Raw genomic sequence first — 23,331 nt, forward strand, 5'->3', positions numbered from 1 at the left:
CCTTGGCCTTGCTGGTGGCATGGTGCTCTCACAGGAGGATCTATAGTCCAGAGCATGTTTAGCTCAGGCAAACATGCCTCCAGTCACCCCACATCCTGATGCAGGCCATAAGGAATGGCTGAGTTGGGGCATGGAATGCAAATCCCTGAAGCTATGATTTCCCTCCCATCCCGCAGGCTCTGATGATAGGACCAACATGGAGATTGTCATCCTGATTGGGACTGGAGTTATTGCTGTTTTCTTCTGGATCCTACTTATTCTCATCTTCTGCAACATCAAAAGGGTAGGTGACTGACTGTGCCCCAGGCAGGGCGTGTGGCGTATCAGGGCTTGGGGCAGCACCAGTGCTGTGATGTGGGGCTGCATGACAGCACCTGCTAAAAGGAGGTCATAAAAGGCTCTCACTCTCAAGGACAGGGTGCATAAGGGCTGTGGTAAAGGAGGTGACTGGAAATGGTCTTTGCTTGAGGGGGTAGCAGGTCAAGGCAGGCAAAGAATCCAAATCCCGTTTGGGAGTCAGCACCCAGGGCAGGGAGGGCACCTCCTCACCCTTTGTGTTGGCTGGTTCCTGCAGCCAGCCCACGCAGACATCAAGACAGGCTACCTCTCCATCATCATGGACCCCGGCGAGGTGCCTCTGGAGGAGCAGTGCGAGTACCTGCCCTATGATTCCAGCAAGTGGGAGTTCCCACGAGACCGCCTGCGCTTAGGTGAGCCAGACCCCCTCCCTCCCACTGCACACTGCAGCCAGGGCTTCCCACCAGCCCTACAAACTCACTCTCCAGGTTTCTTAACACACTTCTGTGTGTATTTAATGCTTTCTCTCTGCCTCAGGCTTCCCATCTTCTTCCCCAGGCTGTCCCTAAAGCCCAGCTGTGCCTGGGAAATCTCTTTGGGTCTGACTGTAGACAGGTCTGAGCCAACTGTAAGCCCAAACCTCCTCAGTGTATCCACACAGGTATTACTGAAAACAGAAGACCCCTTGGCATGCTTTAAAACACATCCCCCTATTTTCCAAGTGGGAGTCTGGACGGAACAGCCCAGTTCACAGCAGGTACCCCAAGTTCAGGACCAGGATTGCATCCATTATTGTCCTCATGCTGAGACACCTACCTGCAGCCTCTTCCCTCTGTCTGCCAGAGTTTAAAGGGCAGCAGACTACCTTTGAGGCACAGAGCAGTGACATTAGTCCTGGCTGCTGTGCTGCAAGGGGTCGTTTACCTTTCCCACACACAACAACTTCTTGCTCGAGGGCAACAAACAGCCCCTCACTTCTTCATGGCCATTTCCTTCCTCTGCTTTGTCCATGCCAGCTCTGTCTCAGTTCCTCTCATCGTCCTTTCTCCTATTCTCACTGACACAGTAAGCAGCCACCTGAAAGGGCACATGTTCCATTCCTTCCTTTTCCTTTATGAAGTTTTTTCTTTCTTCTTCCCATGGTTTCCTGTTGGGATTTTTGTTTTCCTTCATTCTATTCTGCCTGTTCTGCACCTGCCTTTCTTCACACTGACTCTCCTTGTCCATAGGTAAAGTCCTGGGTCATGGTGCCTTTGGGAAGGTGGTGGAAGCATCAGCATTTGGGATCAATAAAAGTAACAGCTGTGAGACTGTAGCAGTCAAAATGCTGAAAGGTACGTGAACAGTGAAGCAAAACATGCAATGTGTGTAGACAGCAATTAATGAGGCACCTGCCAGGGAACATCCACCCTGTAAATGCCTGTCTTTTAATAAATGGCTTCTTGGCCTCAACACAGTTGATCCTGTTTGGCCCCATTCAGCTGCACTGGGAGGCTGAAGTGGCAGAACAGACAGCAGGGATTTGGGGAACTCCGCTTTCAAGGAAATTTAGCTGTCTGCAAAGGCAAAGAATGAAATCTGTCTCAAAGGACAAAGAGGAATCCAGAGCCCCTCTTTGGCAGGTCACTGAAGGAAGTGTTGCTCCCAACTGCCTTCTTCCAAATGTACCTGTATTTTGTGTTTATGGGCCAGATCCAGAGCTGGGTAAGGAAGCAGGTTGCAGCTCTTATCCAGCTCTGAGGGCTAAATTGGCTTTGCACCCAAAACTTGGTCTATCCAGAGTGAGATTTTAAGCTTTTATAGCCTTGCTTTCAAACAGGCACCCAAAACATTATTCTGTAATTTGGCACCAAACAAAACACTGAAGCAGTCTGTGGCCAGAAGTAGCCTGTACATGGAAATCAAGTCATGGCTCATCTGAGCAGTATTTACTGCTGCAAATGTACAGCTCATCTGCACAGCAGAAGGAAGCCTGGTGTGCAAGGTTGCTTTACAGTCCTTTGAGGCAAGGCTCTCATCTGGCCCTTCAGCTGCAGCTCAAGAGGATGCTTCTGTCTCTCAGGCTAAATTTACAAACTCTCAAGTAAGACAAAATGCATATGGGGAAGCGGAAAAGTATGAAAAAGGCACACAAAACCAGAAAACATGCTCTGGGGGTAAAACAGAGGGTCAAGAATTGATACGAATTGGACAATTGAGAGAAGATGCAGTACAGAGATCTGGCAGGAGCATGACACTGTGTTTGCTATTGAAGAGGAATCATCAAAAGATATCTGGGTTTGAGACAGATCCTATCTTCAATTGTGATAAAAAGAATCAGATGTCTTTTGTTCCTAATTTTCTTTCAAATTGTTTCATGGCTTGTTATCTTTGTTTGGAGGCCAAAAGGGCAGAGATTCAAACAGGTGCATCCCTATGAAAGTCTCAAGTGATCTTTTTCACTGCACAACTATCATAAAGAAAAATATGTTGGGCACAGATTGTGTTGTCTTTTGTTCTGGGTCCCTGCACTTGCAGAGAGCACCCTATGTGTTACAGCAGGGATCCTGGGATCTCCAGACAAGGCTCAACATTTCATGTTGGAACATGCAATAACAAAATGTACCAAGGCTTTGAGGTCACAGCCTCCTCAGCAAGACCCATTAACACGCTGCTAGAGAAAGGTGGTGAGGGAGAGTGAAAAGCTGTGAGGAGGTGTCGTGACATGGTCTCTGTGTTTCTAGAGGGAGCTACTGCAAGCGAGCACAAGGCACTGATGTCAGAGCTGAAGATCCTCATTCACATCGGGAATCACCTCAACGTGGTGAATTTGCTGGGTGCCTGTACCAAACCCAATGGTAAATATCCCAGGGCAGCAGGCTATGCCTGCTCCCAAAGAGCAGAGCTTGTCCCGTGTCTTTTTGCTGTCCACATGTGTGATCACAGGGACGTGTGGGGAAGTTATTAGTGTGTTTGTGTGTACTTAGAGCAGATGTCACAGCTGACCAGGGCTGCACATAACACAAGTTGTGGAAAATTCTGACCAACTCAAGCTGTTACCTCTTGCCCCAACCTTTGTTCTCTTCTCACCAGGTCCACTCATGGTTATTGTTGAGTTCTGCAAGTATGGAAACCTCTCCAACTACCTGCGGACCAAGCGGGAAGGATTCAGTCCTTACAGGGTGAGTAGCTTCCTTTGCTCCTAGGGGCCTGTCCCATATCTAGGGAAGGAAGACATGCAGCCTAATACATGATCTGACAATGTGACAAAGATACCCTCTGTCCTTCTTTCTGCAAAGGTAGATGCTTGCAGGCCAGAATTACAGTTTAAGAACAGGAAGAGACTGTGCAGCTCGTGGGCGCAGGGGTTACAGTGTGTGTTGCCTGCTGAGGGTTTTGGGTTGTTCCCTTGCCAGGAAAAGTCTCCCAGGCTGCGTATTCAGGTGCAGTCCATCGTGGAGGCAGTGAGAGCAGACAGGAGGAGCCGCTCCGGGACCAGCGACAGCGCCATCTTCCACCGCTTCCTCATGCACAAGAGCCGCACAGCGCAGCCCATCCAGGAAGGTAACACTCAGCCTTGGCAGCAGCTCCTCACCTGCAGCACCAAAACTATGCTAGACTTGGCTAGCTTGGGGAATGGGTAGAGAATATCAGTGAGGAGCTAGGAGCCAGCCTTGGAGCTGATCACTGTTGCATGTCAATTCCCTAAACAAGGCTATTATACCAGCTGTTGTCTCTTGTAATAGACACCAGAAACTCAGAAGGGAGGATTAAGTCCCTTTGGGTATTTTAGCCTGAAGAAAGGAGAACTGAGGGGAATCTCGGTGAGTCCTCCCTAGGACAGAAATTATGAGCTGACCTTCAAAGCCCCTTCTAGTCCTGTTCCCCACAACTCTCTGATGTGCTGGAGGCTGGACTCATTATTCCAATTAGGACTGAGGACTAACTGTATTTCACTGAGGAACTGGCTGTATCCTGCAGTCCCAGAGAGAAGCAAAGAGGACAACAGATCTCCAATTGCCTAATCATTTTCTTTTACTTCTGGACAGTGGATGACTTGTGGCAAAGTCCCTTGACAATGGAAGACCTCATCTGCTACAGCTTCCAGGTAGCACGTGGCATGGAATTCCTGGCATCCCGAAAGGTGAGTTCAGCTTTCCTTTGCTCACCTGATCTTTTGTGCGTGCCTGATGAGAGAGACCTGACTACAGCCACCTTTCAGGTGACACACAGCGATCTGTCTCACACTTCTCACTTCTCAGGAAATATGAGATAGTCATGTGTACACAAAGCTGGGAAATTAGTTCTCTTGCATTTCAACCTCTCCTTAACCATCCCTTTTTGAAATGTTTATCTTTAGCTTCTTCCCATTTCTACCATTCCCCCATTACAGCTCAGGTTTATGGGGGAAGGGAGGTGCTGTACACTTTCTGATTGTGGTTCCTGTCCGTCTTATTTTGCCCCTTCCTCTTTGTGTGCCCTCAGTGCATCCATAGAGACCTGGCAGCCCGCAATATCCTGCTGTCAGAAAACAACGTGGTAAAGATCTGTGACTTCGGCCTCGCCCGGGACATCTACAAAGACCCCGACTATGTCAGGAAAGGCAGTGTGAGTGCCATTTTCTCAAACCCTTTACAGACTAGGCCCCCTTGATGAAAAGATGAAAAAGCAGGAGTGGAATTACTTGCATGGCTGGGACCAAAAGCCACTGGACCAATGACACATGTCCTGTCCTCCTCCACCAGCAGATCTCTGTCTCCTTCCTTCTGCCCCTCAGCCTGTCATTAACTTACTCTTCCTTATACTCTTTCATCCTCCTTTCAGTGTCTCCATCCCTCTCTCTGATGTAATCAAACCTCCATTCCTCCATGGAGAGAGGAGCAGGGTTATTGGCTCTGATTTCCTTTCATCCATTTCATCCTTTTGCTACAAGAAGGGCTGTCTTGGGACATATTCCCACCTGAACATTTGTGTCTTGCCTCTCACTCCTGCAGGCCCGTCTTCCACTGAAGTGGATGGCTCCAGAAAGCATCTTCGACAAGGTCTACACTACCCAGAGTGATGTGTGGTCTTTTGGGGTCCTTCTCTGGGAAATCTTCTCACTAGGTGAGTGTTAATGAGGGTCTCATGCTGCTGAGGGAGACACCTCTACCAACGTAGCAGTTTGTGGGTGAGTCTGTGCAGAACAGACATTCTGAAGCACATCTAAGGACTGATGGGAAGCGACATCGATGTAGGCAAAAAAAATGGAGGCCATATCCACCCATGAACAGAGTGATGGGGACACAGGCATGCAGAGCTGGCCTCCAGCTCACTGAGGCAGAGAAGCCTGACTCAGGCAGCACTAAGGATTGGGTTGTGTATGAGAAGTGACCACATCTCTCAGTGTTCTGGGAGGAAGGGCAGTCACAAAAGGGCAGTCTCAAAATGACTGGTTTCTGATGGCACATTTCATGTTCCCACTCTTCTCTGAACCTTCTTTAGGGGCATCTCCATATCCTGGAGTCCAGATCAATGAGGAGTTCTGCCAAAGGCTCAAAGACGGTACCAGAATGAGAGCACCAGAGTATGCCACAGCAGAAATGTGAGTCAGAAACCTCAAGGATTCCAGCACTGGTCAAAGCAGAGGCTTCTGTGGCAGGGCAGAAACCTACCAGATCCCAGCATAGAGCAGGACAGGCCCCTCTGTGGGATGCAGACCTTTCAGCCAAGATAGGGGATGAGCCAACACATCCTTCATTCTAAGCTGCTCTCTAGGTATCCTTGCATGCCCGTGCTAGGATGGGTCTGTAAGTGAGCACTGTGCTTTCCTGCTCTGGAGGGTATCAGAGGGGTCTGAATTAGCTCCTTGTGCCTGTTATAATAAGTGCAAAACAAAGCAACCCCCTGCCAGTAAGTCCACCTGGCCATTGTGCTGGGGGTGCCAAGCTTTCCTTCCCAGTGCAGGAACTGGTTGTCCCAGTGGGCACCATGTGGGTGGGAGCTGTGGAGTGGGGCAGGAGGGAGTTTCTGTGGCATAAAACCAGCATCTCTTCTTGGCAGCTACCGTATAATGCTGAGCTGCTGGCATGGTGATCCCAAGGAGAGACCGACTTTCTCCGACCTTGTGGAGATACTGGGGAACCTTCTTCAGGAAAATGTTCAGCAGGTGAAAACCTCTCTGTGTCCCTGCTCTGCTCCAGAAAGCTCTTTCTTCTGTCATCACCAGCTCCTTCACTGTGCTCTCAGCTGTCTCCATGATCAATGCAATACCTTTGTGTAGGCCAACCAATAACACAGAGATTCCTGGGTCAGAGGTCTATTTCCCAGAGCTGTTGGAGAACTCATTTATGCAACAGCCTTTTAGCTGCATCCTCATAAAACTCTGCTCCTTGCAGGGCAGAAGCCCTCTCAGTCGTCATTCTAGTACTTGCAGCCTAATCCCCAGATGATTATTTGAAATTCTTCAGCTGAGTCAAGGCCCTGGTACTTCTGCCTCCCACATGCCTGCATAATGAAAGGACTTGGCCAGGGTTTCTGAAACTCTGTCCTCAGATTGAAATGTCAGGGCCACGTGAAGCAAACAACTGTTACATTACAGCAGTCAGTAATACGATTTCTTTGAATGTATTACTGATCACTTCCATGTGGAAACTCACCAGGACATTTAACTGTGATGAGTGTGCAGCTCTGATTTTAACTTTTTCTTGATGTTCCCTTTCAGAAAATGATAGCTAAATGCTTGAGTACTATCTCATCCTGACGTTCCTGACTTTAACCTTTCAGCAGTGGTTCCCAGCACAGGCATGACTAAGCCACAACGACATTGCCCTGGAGCACAGTACTCTGTCCATGTAAACTGGAGAACTATGGGATTAGGTTGTTTTCCTGCTCACACACACCTCCATACATCACTCACAGCTACTTAATGCAAAGGTCACAGAAATCTCCAACCAGATATTTTGTCCCAGAGAAATAAAATTCATAAACCAGACATTTTCCTTCCCAGCTCTGACAGCTTCTGCCTGTGGAGCCTTTTCTCGTGAGAAAGTCCTCCCCTTCTTGTAAGGCCATTTACTGTTCTTCCTACCAGGAAGGGAAAGATTACATCCCACTGAACGACTCTCACAGCTCAGAAGATGATGGTTTCTCCCAGGTGCCTTCCTCTGCCCAGCAAAACTCAGATGAAGAGGACTTTGACATGAGGATACGCTGCCACAGCCTAGCAGCAAGGTGAATCCCCTCTGAAAAGGGCAGAGAGAGCCCAGCAGGCAGCCAGCAGCCTGACCTCTAAGGGAGCCTGAGGGATATGGGGAGAACCCAGATGTTTGAAAAATCCCAGGTGATAAGGTGTGATCCAAGCACTTAAGCCGTAGCATCTTGCTTATAAGAGCAAAATTACTTTATTTTGCTGATAAGGAAGTGCTGATTTGTAAGCCTATGACATTCCTTCTTCTCCTCCAGCTATGCTGCCAGCATATCTGCTCCTAACTGACCCAACAATTAGTCCCAGGCCTCTCCTCCCTGGTGAGCTATGATAATGTGATGCCTGGGATCTATACCTGCTTATCCCTAGTGGAGAGGTCACTGGGGCCTGATTCAGTCAGGAAGTCTGGGTGTTCCCCACTGCAGAAGTAGTATGGGGTTATGAGGCCTAAGGTGACCCCATTACCCTCCCCAAATCCACCATTTGGGTCATCCTCCTCCCTGCATACTTCAGTTGCACAGTGAGGAGGTTGGGTTCAGGTCCTGTTCATTCAGGACATTGACTCTTGCCATTACTGAAGGCACTATGCTTCTGTTGGCAGATACTACAACTGTGTCTCATTCCCTGGTTGTTTGACGGGAGGAAATCAGATCAGGTGTCCATCCAGGATAAAGACGTTTGAAGAGTTTCCCATGACACACACAATGTACAAGGCACACCCGGTGAGTAGCATCTGAGTGGATTTGAGTGGGGGGCAGCTCTTTTCTGACACCTTTACTGTTAAGACTGTGGAAGGAAGATCACTCCTATCTTATGTCAGCCTGTCTGTGTCATTCCTGTTAAGTCCATTCAGTCCTATGCACATTCATTTCTTCCTCTGGCACACAGGGGTTTCTCTCCACCACAGTTCACACTGCCTTAGTGGGAAACAAGGAGGTTAGATATACAAAGGGGGGGGGTACTAAAAAGGACCACAGAGAAGACCCTGCTCTTCACCCTTCTCAAATCTGTGAACACAGCCTGGTTAAGCACACTGAAATCCTGCCAGGACTTCTCTGGGTAAACCCAGAGTGCTTTTCTGCAGCCCCTGTATCTTGACCCACACGGCAGTGTGCAGTAGGGACCCTTCTGGTCTCGCTGAACTGGACTGGTACTGATATCTCCTCTAGTGGCAAAACTGAAACCATACCTTTTGTCTCGGAGGAAAATATCACCTCTCACAGATTTGATGGTAATACATCTTCCAGCCAAGGGACACTCTTTTTTCATTCCCCAGAAGTGGCACTGAACTAAGCACACAAATCTTACCTTTTTATGTGCTTCTTTTAAGCAGGTACCTAAGAAAATCAGATTCAGCAAAACTATGGAGCATGCTGGTAAAGTGCTCCTACCTCTTCTTCCCCATCACACATACACATGATCTCATCTCCTGAATGATTTCTCCTCCCTTCCCACTCTGATCAGTTGACAGAGATGTTACTGATAACTCCTGTTGCTTCCTTTCAGGACAATCAGACAGACAGTGGGATGGTTCTGGCATCTGAGGAATTTGAGAGGATAGAAAACCGACACAGAAAAGAAGGTGGATTCAGGTACTCCTTAAGCCTAGCCACTGAGGCTGCCCTGCTGCCAAATGCAGTGAGACCAGGAGACAGCTCCTGGTATCTCCCCATATGATGCACTGCTTGGAGCTCTCAGCTGTGGGCCCTGAGCCAGATAAGTCCACATACTCCTTATCGAGAGGCAAAACACAGGAAGAACAGACAAGCCTGCTGTTTTCTAGGGTTTGAAAATATAAACTGTGCCCATCAATGAGAATGTGCCTGTTAAGATAATGAGGCACAGTGGAGTGGTGGTGTTAATGAGACTGGTAAGGCTTACTGACATTTTCTGGTGAAATATATCAGGGCTCGTTTAAGCGGTGGCAGATGGGATGGACAGAAACTATGTGGCTGCCACCTTCCTCCCTCAGCCCTGACCCACAGGGTACAGGGCCCTGATGTGGTGGTGCAAGGATGGGACAGGCCTTAGGAATTCCCATATGCTGACATGGAGTCTGGCAGGTTGAGCTGGCACTCTCAGAGCTGAGGATGTTATGGATGGTTATGTCCTTGCCCCAGGCTTTGAAACTGGGTGAGAACCTGTGCAGCTCATCTCTGCCAGAGCAGGCTGAGACCTTGTCTCTGTGACAGTGTGTTGAGCAAGCCATGTCACCTCATATGTAGACAAGGCCAGTCCCAAGCCTCTTCCACATCTCCTCTGCCTCCCAACATCAGATTGGACTGGTCATTGTCTTTTCTCTTAGCCACAGCCCTGTGGCCTTTCTGCTCTTGTATCATACTGTCTTCTGCTTCTTGTCCTCTTTTCCCTAAGGCATGTTCCTGTTGTCTCCTACACCTGGTGTCCCGTCTCCTGGAAAATACTACTCTTAAACCTCTCCTTGAATGAGCAAATCCTTGCTCTTGCGATTTCTGGTATTGGCATGCACTGAGATGGGCCAGATGATTTCCTCCCACATCTTCTTCATCATCTTCCTTTGTTCCCTTTCCCCCATCCTGGCAGTTGGTTTGTATTAATTGCTGTTATTCCTGCCAGGTCTAGAAACAATTAAGGCAATGTCTCTTGTCTCTCCCTATTCATTGGGGTCCCAACCCTTCCCTGTATCTAGAAGGTATTCCAAAGGTATCTAGAAGAGCTGAACTAAGCATACCAGGTTATGTGTAGATTTGTCACAAAACATACAGGCTGTGCTTAGATTTAGAGCAAGGCCTGGTTTTGTGCTTTGAAATGGAGATGCAAGTCCATTCCTGACCCTGTCTCTGCCCCGTGCATTAGAAGATGAGACTTTCTGAAGCTGGGATCTCTCTAAGCAGGACAGAGGCTTTCTAGGAGTGCCAAGGTTAATTCTCTGTGTCTCTCTCCCTCACAGCAGTAAAGGGCCCAGTCGAACCGTGGAGCTGTCGGGGGAACAGTCAGACCTGCGGGGCAGATGTCGGCCGTTGTATGCATCCCAAGTCGGAGGCCAGACTTTTTACAACAGTGAATACGGGGAGCTGTCGGAACACTCTGAGGATGGCAGCTGCACCCCGCCTGGAGAGGGGGCCAGTCCCCCCACTCTCCACGCTTCCTTCTTCTCCGAGCAGTACTAATGACACCACGCCCTGGAGGCGACAGCCAAGGCATCCCCCCTCACCCTCCAGGCACGTCATCGGGGTCAGTCAGAGCTTCTCCTTCAACCTATGCCCAAACCCAACAGGGAACCTATCCCAAATGGATGGGGAACACTGATGTCCTTGGAACCACAGCATGAACCACGCAGCACCTCCAGCTGCAGCTTCCCCGTGCCGCGACTGGAGAGAGCACCTCACTGATTCCTCATGTTTCTTTTATTCCTGCACTTCAGACAGATGCATTCTGCCGGAGAGCGGGTGCCAGTGTTCAGCACTACGGCACCTTCTGCCTAACATCCAGCCTCCGCTCAGATCAGCTTCCCATTCAGAAAACCCATTTCAGGTCAGATATAAATAGATCTGTCTTAGTCTCAAGTTTCTTCCTGGTGTGCAGCCTGAATGTTTTTCCTTGGATTGCTTCCTCCTCCCCTCATCATGATGTCAGCCGCTGAGCTGTGGAGCAGAATCAAAGGGAAAAAATCCCTAGTGGTATTAGCAGCAAGAGCAGGACATTTTAAAGAGGTGTACAGAGAGATCCCAAGGGATCTTTGTAAATGCTCATGCATGCTGCTCATCCTGAGCAGGTGCCAGCCTCTCCATCTCCTCTGCAAGCAACATCCACACCCCTCTCATCTCTGCTGGGAGGAAACCTGCCAATCTGCCTTATCACTAGGATTATTTTAGCCATCTCAACACAGCTAGTGCTGAGTAGGTCATCAGCTGATGGCTAAAGTGCTCCTGGTGAGATAAACAGCAACTCTTTTTGCAGGCCCTGTGCAAAACAGGTTATTTTATGATCTCTGCTGGGAGCAGGTTACTCACAGGTCTGCTGCTCTCACCTTCCCCTTCTCCCAGAATGGTGCTGAGATCATTTGTTGCTCAAGTGAGAAATTAAAGCAAAGCTGGGCCAATTTGAGCTGGCTTCTAAACATAGAGTTTGCTGGGAGGAAAAAGATCAAAAGGGCAGGGAGTGAAATGTTTATTTTCAAGCTGCTGCAAAGCATTTTGGAAACAATGGAAGGAACAGTGCTTCAGCAATAAGGTGCTCTGGGTTGCATCCCCTTGTGTGTTGACATCACTGAACACATGGAGCACAGCACCTGGCCAGGGATCAAGCCCTGATTCTCCTGGATGGACAGTTCTGCACCATGACCTTTCCTGTCTCCCAAGTTCCCTGACTCAAAGGAGGCACTCTCTGCCCAGCAGGTTCCTCTCCAGTTTCTTTTGTAGAGCTTCCAGCAGAGCATACTTGTCTCTGGAGGATTAAGAAACAGTTATTTGTGGAGGAAACATCTCACTTTGGTCTTTTGTTTCTAAGAGATACCACGTGAATTTAGAGCTCTGGGGAACCTCCGCAGCCCCTCTCTATAGATTTCTGTACTGCTGCCTCACCACTTCCCACCTACTTCTTTCCATCCTGCTCCCAGTCCAAGAGCTCAGCCACAGAGCACGGTTACATCACTGCCTCAGGAGTCTGCGTGAAAAGGCTCATTTGAACAGCTTGTCATCATCTCTTCTCCCACATGCCCATGGCTGGCAGAGCTCTTTGCACCAGAGCATCTCAGCACCAGGGAATTTCTGCTTGTGGGCCACACCTCTGTCACACAGCCAAGGATTTGGACTTGTAAAACTGTGTTTCCTGTCAGATGTACAGCTTTCCCAAACTGTATTTCTTTTCCAGCAGAGGGTTTTACGCGTTTCCTGACGTAAGCCTGTGAGTCCTTATGGATGATGTTGCCAAGTCTTAATTATAGTTCTCCACACAAGTGTAATGGGGAGATTTATTTAGCACATGGGAAAAGCACGCCTGTCATTCAAATTCTCTAAGCCTGTGCAGCTTGCTCAATGTTCCCCTCCCTTTTTGTGTCAGCAGCATGACATGGCTGCAATTTCCATGGCAAAAAAGAGGCACAAAACCAGACCAGCTTGAGCCAAACTGGCTCAGAATGTGGAACTGGAAACCATGTATGACAATGAATTCCCTGACTTCTACTGGTGTCCCCTGAAGTTGCCAGGAATTTGAGCATCTTTAAGTAATTGTTACGACTCAGTAAGAATCCTCTGGCAGGAGCTGCTGGAGAGCCAGGACAAGGAAGTAGGACAGCCAACAGCGTGTAGGCCAGATCAAATTCTCCTGCCCTCATCTTGCCCTGCTTTTTGAACTGGTGGTTCCCTTGGCAGAAGGATGGCTGCATGTGCCTCATGCTGCTAGAGGTTTCCACTGGCATTGACATGGGTAGAAGGTGACCAGCTGAGCTAAATTCAGGCTGCTCGCTGGGTGATGTGCATCCATAGGACTCAGACTCTCTTGTTTCCAGTGCTCCACAAAGAGTTCTCTGCCTGGAAATAGCCCCATCTGAGAGAGGGCCCAAGAAAGAGGACTACAGACAAAATAGTAGTTAAAAACCAGAATTTCTAAGTAGCTGCAAGTCCCCGTCCATATGTGAGGGATAGATATGTGCCAACAAAGCATGACATTTGCAGGGCAGTGGCAGGATTCCTCAGCAGAAAGGGGACAGAGGAATTTTAGTGCCCAGGCTGGTTGTCAGCGTGGACATCCAGCCAGTACAGCAGCACTTTTTCTCTAAGTTTAGCTGTAAATTGCTCACAAGCATCCCTGTGGAGAAGGGTTATGTTGTTAAAACCATTGTTAACAATCCCCTGCTTCACCCTGGGGAAGGCACTTCTGTGTCATCTGATTTTTGAACATTCAGCTCCACAGAAGTTTATTTTCTCTCTCTTGCACCATCTTGATGGGGGGTGGAATCAGATCCTATTGTATCTGTGTCAACAGCATTGCATGAACAATGCAGCATGATAGGAGCAAAAGCTGCTCCGCTTCAGACACTCCTGCTGATGAAGAACAACTGTAGTGTGGGATACTGAAGAGTTGTTGAGACAATTGTACTTTTGCTCTCTAAAGGTATACTAAAATTAGATGTGCAAACCTGATAACCCTTCCCACTCTCTTGAATTATTTCTGGCTTTTTATTTTTACAGTCTCCAGATAAGCATGACGTGAAGCTGGTCTGTTTTGGGCTTAAGACGTGAGACAGGAGTGTTGTCTGTCTTTCCACAGCAGCAAGGGAGTATTTCAATGTTTAAAACCCAGGGTTCGATAATTGTGCCTGCTCCGTTCACAATGCACTCTCTGTTTTGTTTTGTTTGGGCTTCTTACTGGAACTCAACATTGAAGCTAAGCTATTTATCATCATCACCTTCCTTTAAAATGGCTGCTTCCACTCTATGCGCAGTCTCACTTTTCCTTACAAAGTGTTGGTGTTGAGAGGACATTCCTCCCTCCTGAAAACAAAGTGTTGGGTCCCCTACTTGCAAATACACGTGTGTCTCTGAAGAAAATCCTGTGTATCAAGTAACACTACATTTATATTGCAATATTTTAACCTGGTACCCGTTGTTGCTCTAGCAGCATTCAATGTTTCAGTGGGCTGCCTTTGAAGCAAGTAGGCTAAAACAGGGGTTAAGTGTGAGTACAAAGCATGGTCTGTGTGAGTGTGTGTGAGTGTGCTGTGGGTGAGTGTGTGGGTATTTGCACGTGAGTTTTCCTACCAGTGAGCATATGTGAGTGATTGTAACTCACGTTGAGTGTTGTCTCTGGAAGTTCACAGTTATATATCAAACCAGTTAGAACACTGCTTCCTTTCCTCTCTTCCTATAGTACTTGTTATCCTTTGTCATTAAGAGTTTTGTTGTAATATCTAAATGTGAAAATGAATAAAGTCGTAACTGGCAGCTGCTCTCTGGTTCCTGGGGCCACCTCTGCCCCTGGGGCAGCCCAGCCCCAGCCCAAGCCATCAGCACATTTTGGGTTTATTATTTTTACTTTTGTGTCTGTTTGCATTTCCCCACATCCTCTTGGAAACAGCTGGACCTTGTGGCATTTCCATCCAGGATGAAACTCCGTCTTTTCTCATGGCGAGGTCGGATTCTCTTCAGCTAAGCCCTCTGGCAGGAGCAAGCACAGCACCAGCCCTGTGCCCCGCATCCACCGTCTTTACCCACTACCTCGGCCCTGGGGGTCTCGGCCCTGGAGGTCTGCAGCCCTCCTGTCCTCTTTCACCACGCCAGGGGAACCAGAGACCCCCCGGGCCCCGCTTCTCCTCAGGGAATCAAACCCCTCTCGGACCCCCTTTCTCGGGGCAACACCCCCCAGACTGCTCTTCATGGTACCAAACCCCCACAGACCCCTCTTCTCCAGGGCATCAACCGCCCCAGGAACCCTCTCCTTCTCAGGGCACCCAACCCCGCCTCGGACGCCCGTTCTCCTCAGGGCACTGACCCCCCGGCCCCGGTCCCCCTTGTCATTATGGCACCAAATTCCGTCCCAGTTCCCCTTCTCCCCACAGCACCGAACCCGCGGCCCTCGGCCCAGGCGAGCCCCTGGTGGTGCCGCTGTCGGCCCGCAGGTGGCGCCCTCCCCCCGGCGCCGCGGGTCCCGGCGGGAAGATGGCGGCGCGTCTGTGGCCGTGTCACAGCGCAGTGAAGGGCGGGAGCGGAGCAGGGGCGGAACCGCGGCTGAACGAGGTGTTCTCTGTGAAATGGGACATAAGAGCATTAATGAGTATTTCCCTAAAAAAAAAAAAATCGCCAGGAGTTGAAGGAACGCTCAGGCACAGCCCCCTCGTTACCCCTGGGTTGACCTGTGAAGGCATGAGCACCATTTGTCTGACTACAATAATGTCCCCTGAGGAGCCGTCAGTGGCAGAGGCACAGCTGAGGGGACAGAAGGAGGACATCTCCGCTCCTCTCCACCGCCATCCCTTCATCCAGCTCCACCATGGGGTGAAAGCGTCCAAAAGGACCTTTTAATTCTCCTGTCCCCATCCAGGGACCTGCCCATCTGGGGAATGAGGAGATTGAAGCTGTTCTGCTCATGAAGTATTCCATTTTGGTGCATCCTGGAGCAGTGCTTGGCTGCTTCTCTCCTGGGGCCATGAGCAGTCCCCTTTGGCTGCTCCTCGCCTGCCTTCCAGCCCATCCATAGGGCATCCATAGGACAGGCTGGGAGGCGGGTGAGGAGCAGCCTCCCAACTGTGTGAGGAGGGATGGGGATCAGGATGGGGATTGAGGTGGGGATAGAACCAAGGAGGCAGCCCTCACACAGGCATTGGAGCGCCTCTCTGCAGCAGAAACAGCCCACAGGGAACCAGACAGGGCAAAATAAAAACCAGCCATTTCATGCCGTTAGCAAAGAACTGGCGACTCTCTGGCCCCTTGTTTTGCTTTTAACATAGCCAGTGAATGCTTCCTCAATGCTTTTCAGAAGTGCTTTGAGATCCTCCGAAGGTCAGCGCAGTGATAGCGAAGAATCCTTCAGGCTCCCAGGACTTCTTGGTCCCTTCTGAGGACATTTTGGCAATAAAGCACATGACTTTGCATCAGAATGATGCAGAGCTCTTAGTGCTGAGAAATCAAAGCGAGAACAGCTCCAAAACATGTTCTGCACACTGCAGTATCAGTGTGTCAGCCACAGCTCTCATCCTCCGGCTGGGATGAACGTTTGGGTGAAATGAGGAGGCAATCAATAGCATGTGCTTCCTCAGCCAGCATTCACCAAGAAGAGCAAAATTAAATTTAAAAAAATGTAAGCAGAACATTCAGTTTCTGCTTCAAAGTCATTTCCTGGATTGTAATGACATTTCTACAGAGCTTTGCAGAAACAGCTTCTCAGAGGATTTCACAGAACCACACATGCAGAGTGGTTTAGCAGAGTCCGTAGGTCCTTTCTGCTCCAAGATGCAGGTTTGCAAGCGTGCTGCTTTCCTCGGAAATGGAAGAGGTCTCTCCAAGGACAGGATTAAACTACTTACATCTCAATGAAATAAACAGACTCTGCTTCGACAGTGTAATCTTACGTGCGTGTCTGACCACGTGCATCGCAAGTGAATAAAATACAAAAGCTTCCAGAAGAAAACAGGTTAATAAGATGCGTAGGTTAAACGCCAGGCTTATCTGAGGGCCTTCCCATGCAGCTGGGGAAGTCACTAAGGAGACCGTATCTCAAAAGAACAGCTCCACAGCCTTTTTTTTCAGAAACTTAGAAAATATCCTAACTCACAGTCCTGCAGTAATTGTTCTCTTTGTTGTAACTAATTTTCAGTTAGTTTGCCTTTCAAAATCCACGGAGGCCATTATACTATTTTGTTACATCTCCCAAGAGGCTGAAATCCTTAAAACTATGTTAGTTGATCATTCATCAAACCCTGTTTTACAGTATTTCCTGGAATTAATATTTATTAAGAATATTTGAGTGTACAATTTCCCTCCCATTTTAGTATGTCAGAAGTGAGTAACACCAAATTGGGTAGGGATGACTGAATCCTTACACAGAGGCTGTGCTGTTCCTGCCCCAAAAGCTCTTTCAGTTCTACCTGGACAGACTGAACACATCCCACCTCGTTTTCACACACACACAGCTCTTCCACCCCCTATTTCTGACATGCTTTAAAACTCTTTATCTTTTTGGTGATCAGCGCTCCTGAACTGGAAATATTTTTCTGAAAAGATGCTGAGGAGCCATGGGAGCCTGTATGTGTCCCTAGATCTTAGCTGCACCAGAGAAGGTTTAGTTTGGACATTAGGAAGTCTTTTTTAACAGAAAGGTGATTCGATATTGGAAGTGACTGCCCGGGAGAGGTGGTGGTGTCACTGTCCCTGGAGATGTTTAAGGAGAGAATGTATGTGGCACCGAGTGCCATGGTCTAGTTGACATGCTGGTGTTTGGTCCCACTCTGGACTCGATGAGCTCAGAGGTCTTTTCCAACCTATCTGATTCTGTAATGCTGTGATCTAATTCCTTATGGAACCGGGGGTCGCTGGAGCCCGGTACCATCCCGGCCGCCCCCGCTCGCAGCTCCCAGCGCCCACAATGACATCATAGGCCGTGCCCCCGCCCTGTGCCGGACCCCGCCCCGTGGGCGTGATCCTCGCCCAAGCCCCGCCTCTCGTCCTCGTGGCGCGGGGTGGGGCGTGCGGCGCCTGCGCAGAACGCGGGGCTGCAGTCGAGGCGCGGGCGCGGAGTCGGAGCCGCGGGACGGTGCGGGGGCCCCGCTGCCCTCGGGGCGAACCGGGCATGAAGCGACGGCTGCCGGCTGCGGACGCCGGGCTGGGCACTGAGCTGCGCCGCCCGCCGCACTAAGTGGGCGACGAGCCCCGAGGCGAACCGAGGCGGCGCGGCGGGCCGAGTCCGGGGCGACCCCCGCGGCTGTGTGCGAGCGCGACTGAGGCGGTAGCGGCGGCTTCCGCCAGCAGCCTTCTCTGGGCTGGCGAGGGTCTGCGCGGGGAGGGGGCCGCGGCACCGCCCCCGCCTCCTCCCCTCCCCTCGCCCGGCGGGAGCTCCCCCGCGGCAGCGGGCGGGCGGTATGAGCGCGGCGCTCTGAGGGACCGGCGGAGCCCCGAGGGACCGGCAAAGCGCCGCTTTCTCCGAGCAGCCTCCCTTGGGAGCCGCGGCGGCGGATCGGACTCGGCTGGGACCTGCCATGCCTCCCCTGGCTCCTCCCATGGCATGAGCCCGAGCTCTCCTCCCCGCTCCGCCTGCTTTTGGTCTCTCTCCGCTCCCGGGCTGTCAGATGGGATAGGACACACCCGGGCGTGCGGGGCTTGACGCTGCCGTGGGGGAGCGGCGGAGGCAACCGGTGACGGCCGTCGGCTCGCCTGGAGTCGAAGATGAGCTGGCGGTGGCCTCACCACCACTGGAACGGCGGCTCCTCCGTGCTGCTGCTGCTGCCGCTGCTGCTGTGGCACGGCCGGGTCCGGCCGGCCGGCGCCGACAACGCCAGCCAGGCGTACTACACCGCCCTCATCAACGTGACGGTGCTGAGCCCCGAGCGCGGCGGCCCCACGCTGCTGCGGATCGACCGCGGCCGCTACGGGCAGGACTCCCCCAAGGTGGAGGTCAAGGGGCTGCTGGTGGCTCCCGTCCCCATCAACGGAGGTAACGCTTCCCTCGCTCGCTGCCGGGTGGTTGGTCCTTGCCTGGGCTGAGCAGGCTTTCCTAGACAGTTTTGACAAATCAGGAGGAAGAGCTTGCCCAGAGGAAAATAACATAAATCCATGATCTGAGAGTGCTGGCTTGAAAAACGGCTCTGCAAAGCATACTATGCTTTCCAGCATGGATCCCAGTAGATTGGGCGTATTGACTGGTGAAGGTGTTATTCCTTAACTAATTACAGAGAGGGTAGTTATAGTTGACAGTGTTTGGTTACAGCATTGCCTTGAATCTTAGAACAGCTGCATAGCCATCTCGCTGTGCATCTGGATAGCTTTGGCACCTGCATGAAGTCACAGTTTTTCAGTGTGCGATTCCTAAAAACGCTGTTTAAGCTACCCATCGAGACTTGGAAGGACTGAAGCTATCAAGTTGTTGCTCTTATAACCAGCCCAGAATGCACTTGTTTGCAGTACTGAACATTGGATAGAGTGTCTAAATAGTTTTCTTTTAATTAAGTGAAGCTGTTATGTATCAGTTGGTTTTTTGATAAATGTTGGGGTTTATAAAGAACACTAATTTGAGCAGTTGAGAATACTGTCATGATTTTTGCCTGAAGTGAAACCGATTTCTTCAGTAATAGTGATGTCGTTTTAGTAGTATCTTGTTTTAAAAACCATTCTTGACATTGTCTAGACTGCCATCTTTAAGAAATGGACCACTTGATGGAGTACAGTGGTCCCAACCTGTCTCCTGGACAGTAAACATCTGAATAATGTATTAAGTGAAATATTGTAGTTAGTTAAAAGTAGAGTCTAAGTGGTGAATACAAAGAGTGTTCTAGAAGAATTGATAGCACAAAACTACTGTATTATTAGAAGCTTCAGAGAATTTGCCAAATCTTAAGATCAGGAAAATACTTTGATGCTTCTTCAGAAAAAATGCATCCTGCTAGGCAGCCTCTGTAAGCTTCTGGTCCGGATGGATCAGGTTGTGCATCAGCAGGTGCTTGCCAGCCTCACTGGAGCTCAGTTTCATTAGCTTTGCAAAATATAACTAGAATATATTAATGGGGTGGATTTTTGGGTGGAAGGGTGAGGAAGCAGAAATTGTTGAGGAGGTCTGCTGTAAAACGATTTTTATTTGTACTTCAAATCTTGTCTACCAGCTATCATTAAATATGTTGCAGTCTTTCTTCCGCTTGCTGATATTCCTCACTTACATTCCCACACAACCCCCGTGAAATCAGGAGTCTGTCTTGAAAGTTTTAGGCATGTAAACACTGTTATTGCAAGTAGTATTTTTACAGGTTTTAAAATGCAGCCTTTTAATATATGCAAAGTATCAAAGCACTTTATTTTTTAAGAGCTGCATTATTTGTCAAGAAAAACTTTTGATACTAATTTCCTTTTAATATGCTGCTGTAACTTTTTCTGCTTTCCTTTGAAATGCCTTCATTAAGGTGTGATTAAAACACTGAGGGAGGCTTTGACAGCATTTTCACAGGCAGCTAATAATGAGAAGAGCTAAATGAAATTATGAGCAGTCCATAAACAGCATTTTTATACCTACTGCTAAGTACTACGATGAATAACTTTATTGAGAAAGCACAGAACGTGATGTGAAAATGTCAGAGCTGACATAGTTTGACATGGTGCAATCATTAAAACTTTGTTACCAGTTTTTGGGGAAATTCTGTTTTGCCCTTCTGTTTCACAACAGACAACTTAAAGCAAGCTCAACAGCAGTTGTTTTTCTTACTTTATATACTCTGAACTGTTCTGTGTAGGTTGTTACATACTTATATTTTGTTTTAATTTTGCTGAGGTGCTTGTGGTTTAAAAATGCTCCATGTAGTAAGAAAGATTGGAATATTTTATGCTTTTAGTTAAGCTGTTCTTGAACATCATCTGCTTTTTTATATTCACATTTGATAAAAGATGATGCAGTCTTGATGAAAGTAATTGTTCTAATGTTTTTTTTATCAGCCTGTTAATATTGCTGTAGAACTCGTTTGCAGAATTTTTTCTAATAGCTCTAAACCCAAGTAGCTGCCAGCCACTGCTGTTAGAGCAGTAAGTGCTCTACCCCAGTTTTCATGTATCCTCAGAAGAAAAGGACTCTACAATTGTTAGCAACTTTATTTGAGGATACCTTGGATTTGAAACTGCTTTGATGTCAAGCATTCACCCATTTATGGGCTATCTTTGAAATTTTCACACATGTGGGTGATCTGTTAGCACCTTGATGGCATGGACCGTTTTAGAGCTGAAGTGTCCTTAATTTCACTTTTTTGCATGCTGTGTAAAGAATCATAGACTCACAGAATGGTTTGGGTTGGAAGGGACCTTGAAGATCATCAAGTTCCAACCCCGCTGCCATGGGCAGGGATGCTTTCCACTAGACCAGGCTGCCCAAAGCCCCATTCAGCCTGGCCTTGAACACTTCCAGGAATGGGGCATCTTATTACATCCCTTACTCACTGCCTGCAGGGAAATAAATGAGTTTACTAATTCAGGATTTAGGGCCAATGATCTGCTGCTGACCACACACCATTTGTAATAGTACAGCCTGTGATTTTAAGTGTTCTGTGATGTTTTCTGACTTCTGTTCTTGAATATTCCCGATATTTTATGTACTGCTTTTTGAAGATGCCAGTCCCATGTGATCACCCATCCTTTAAATCTCAGTGCAGCATGACAGTCAATCACTTCTCCCATTTCTTTTGCAGGGTTTCTTTAATGGAATTCAACCATGTCATGTTAATACATGTATTAAAACTCTTTCCGTGTTCTTTTTATAGAGCTTGTATGAAATTGATAGGGGCTTTCAAAGGCAATGTTCCCCTGGGAGTGGGGTGGCAGTAATTGGCATGACCGCCTGTGAATGTGACTTGTGAAAGTGCAGCTCCAGTGAGCTCTTGGTCACAGTTGGCTGCTGGGTGTACATTCAGCACCTGTGTGGGCATATTTTTCCGAGTACATTAAATGCATGATAGCATAGTTTTTTTTATTAATCTCTCTTCCGTTCTTCTACTTTGAGTTCTTTTTCTTACCTCCTCTAACTTGTTAATCTCTTGTCATGACTTAATTTCTTATTAGAAGAGTGTTTTAAACCACTTCTGGATATGAATGCTTGCAACTTCAAAAGAAAAAAAAAGCTCTTCTTGTTCTGCATGGAAGGATAATAGTGAAAGCCTGATGCAGGTTTTCTGATAGTTTAGTAAAGGTTTATAGTATTCCTTCAGGGGGGTTCCAGAATATTTCTCGCTCAGTCCCTTACTCTTTTATTTGTGACTTTGTGCAAGCAGACATTTTCATAAGTCTTGGAGCAGTTTGGGGTTGGAAAGGACCTTAAAGATTGTCTAGTTCCAAGCCCCCTGCCTTGAGAAGGGACACCCTCCTAGACCAGGTTGGTCAAAGCCTCGTCCAACATGGCCTTGAACTTTCAGCCCAGTCCTCTCACAGCAGCTGCCTGGGTGCTCCTGGATGTCTGTACATGCACCGTGCAAGTGTTCAGCCCTGTGCCACTCCAATGACCTGTGCTTTTAATCCTCTTTGGTACTGGGTGCCTGACACCAGTTGCAGTGCAGACCCTTAGGTGTCAGGCACATTCCTCTTGCCATGGCACACCAAGCTAGAAGCCACTGAATACTCGCCTTAATGGTTCTTGGTGGAAACTGCAGTGCTTTGTGGTTTAGTTCCCTCAAAAACATTCTCCATGGGAAACAGGACTCTGTGGCTATTGAGTCTGGGTTACTGCTTGTTGTGCTTGGATTCCAGTGTGAGGGCTGGAAATGTCAGTCTTGTGTGCTCTCAAGAGTCCCCTTACAGGTGGTCAGACCTTGCTGGGAGGTAAGGTTTTGTGCACCTTGGCTGGCTTGGGAAGCTGGGAAGCAGGCAGGATGATTGGGAGTGGGGCTGATAGGAAGGGAAAAGCAGTGGAGTCAAACTTGAAAATGTTAAAATTCACTGAGCCAGTAGGTCAGGAACAAGGGGGTGAGGAATGGAAAGGGATGGAGTCTAAAGGGCTTGTGGGGAGGTGATGGTTGTATGAAAGCCGCTTTGGAAAAAGAGCTCCTAGAAAGGAGAGCTCTCCCAAAGGGGTAGAAGGGTTGGGGCTGGGCAAGGAGGCTGAGAATGTGAGGAAAAATGTATGTTAGAAAAAGGTGGAAGTGTGGAAGAAACAATACTGGCTCAGTGTTAGGAAGGAGGTATATCTTGTGCATGGTGCTGTAAGTACAGCATTCTGTAGCATCTGGCACTTCATAAACATGTTGTGTGAACAAGTTTTAGCTGCAGAAGATTTGAAATGCCAGTTTCCTGGTAACTGCAGAGCTTTAGGCAGCATTCAGACAGAAATTCTGGCCCAGAATCCAAACCAGTAAAGCTTAGGAAAATGCAACAAGCAGATATACCAGTAGAATAGGGTAAGAAGAATCTTGTGCCATGCTTCTGTGCTTCATCATTGGTCTTGGTATCCAGCTTAATTAGTAGTCATTAATTGATAGCAAAAGGGGAGGTTATATATTGGAGTTTATCACCATAATTGTAGCATACTTACTGAGCTAACAAGATTAAATCTGAACTATTATAGGACTCTTCTAAGCTTCAGTGATTTTCTTTTGTTTAACTTCCTCCCTGAAACCAGATTACCTCTCATTCAAAGAGTTTCTTTTCGTGCTAAAGCCAGCTTTAGTCAAAGCAATTACCTGAAAGAGCTGTTGAAAATAAAACGTTGCTGTACATAAC

General features: G+C 48.5%; 2 protein-coding genes across 10 annotated transcripts in view; both read left to right on the plus strand.

The window, feature by feature from the left end:
- Nucleotides 1–14,385, plus strand: part of FLT4 (fms related receptor tyrosine kinase 4) — a 57,773-nt gene extending 43,388 nt beyond the window's left edge. For 3 of the 5 annotated variants that reach the window (XM_048320042.1, XM_048320046.1, XM_048320044.1), the window contains 15 exons: nucleotides 177–283; nucleotides 575–710; nucleotides 1,527–1,631; nucleotides 3,021–3,134; nucleotides 3,370–3,458; nucleotides 3,693–3,840; nucleotides 4,326–4,420; nucleotides 4,762–4,884; nucleotides 5,271–5,382; nucleotides 5,761–5,860; nucleotides 6,319–6,424; nucleotides 7,349–7,488; nucleotides 8,064–8,184; nucleotides 8,969–9,054; nucleotides 10,392–14,385. In XM_048320042.1, the coding sequence (XP_048175999.1) occupies nucleotides 177–283; nucleotides 575–710; nucleotides 1,527–1,631; nucleotides 3,021–3,134; nucleotides 3,370–3,458; nucleotides 3,693–3,840; nucleotides 4,326–4,420; nucleotides 4,762–4,884; nucleotides 5,271–5,382; nucleotides 5,761–5,860; nucleotides 6,319–6,424; nucleotides 7,349–7,488; nucleotides 8,064–8,184; nucleotides 8,969–9,054; nucleotides 10,392–10,611 (1,802 nt within the window). In that variant the 3' untranslated portion in view covers nucleotides 10,612–14,385. The remainder of the gene's footprint in view (nucleotides 1–176; nucleotides 284–574; nucleotides 711–1,526; nucleotides 1,632–3,020; nucleotides 3,135–3,369; nucleotides 3,459–3,692; nucleotides 3,841–4,325; nucleotides 4,421–4,761; nucleotides 4,885–5,270; nucleotides 5,383–5,760; nucleotides 5,861–6,318; nucleotides 6,425–7,348; nucleotides 7,489–8,063; nucleotides 8,185–8,968; nucleotides 9,055–10,391) is intronic. The other 2 variants (XM_048320043.1, XM_048320045.1) reach the window with 2 other exon arrangements.
- A 3,251-nt stretch (nucleotides 14,386–17,636) lies between these two features.
- The window catches only part of RNF130 (ring finger protein 130), a 56,985-nt gene continuing 51,290 nt past the window's right edge, over nucleotides 17,637–23,331 (plus strand). For 2 of the 5 annotated variants that reach the window (XM_048319562.1, XM_048319565.1), the window contains exon 1: nucleotides 17,638–18,586. In XM_048319562.1, coding sequence (XP_048175519.1) covers nucleotides 18,319–18,586 — 268 coding nt within the window. In that variant the 5' untranslated portion in view covers nucleotides 17,638–18,318. Of the gene's footprint in view, nucleotides 18,587–23,331 lie in introns of all 5 variants that reach the window. The other 3 variants (XM_048319564.1, XM_048319563.1, XM_048319561.1) reach the window with 3 other exon arrangements.

This window comes from Corvus hawaiiensis, chromosome 15, assembly GCF_020740725.1.
Source record: "Corvus hawaiiensis isolate bCorHaw1 chromosome 15, bCorHaw1.pri.cur, whole genome shotgun sequence".
In the NCBI taxonomy this organism is placed as follows: domain Eukaryota; kingdom Metazoa; phylum Chordata; class Aves; order Passeriformes; family Corvidae; genus Corvus; species Corvus hawaiiensis.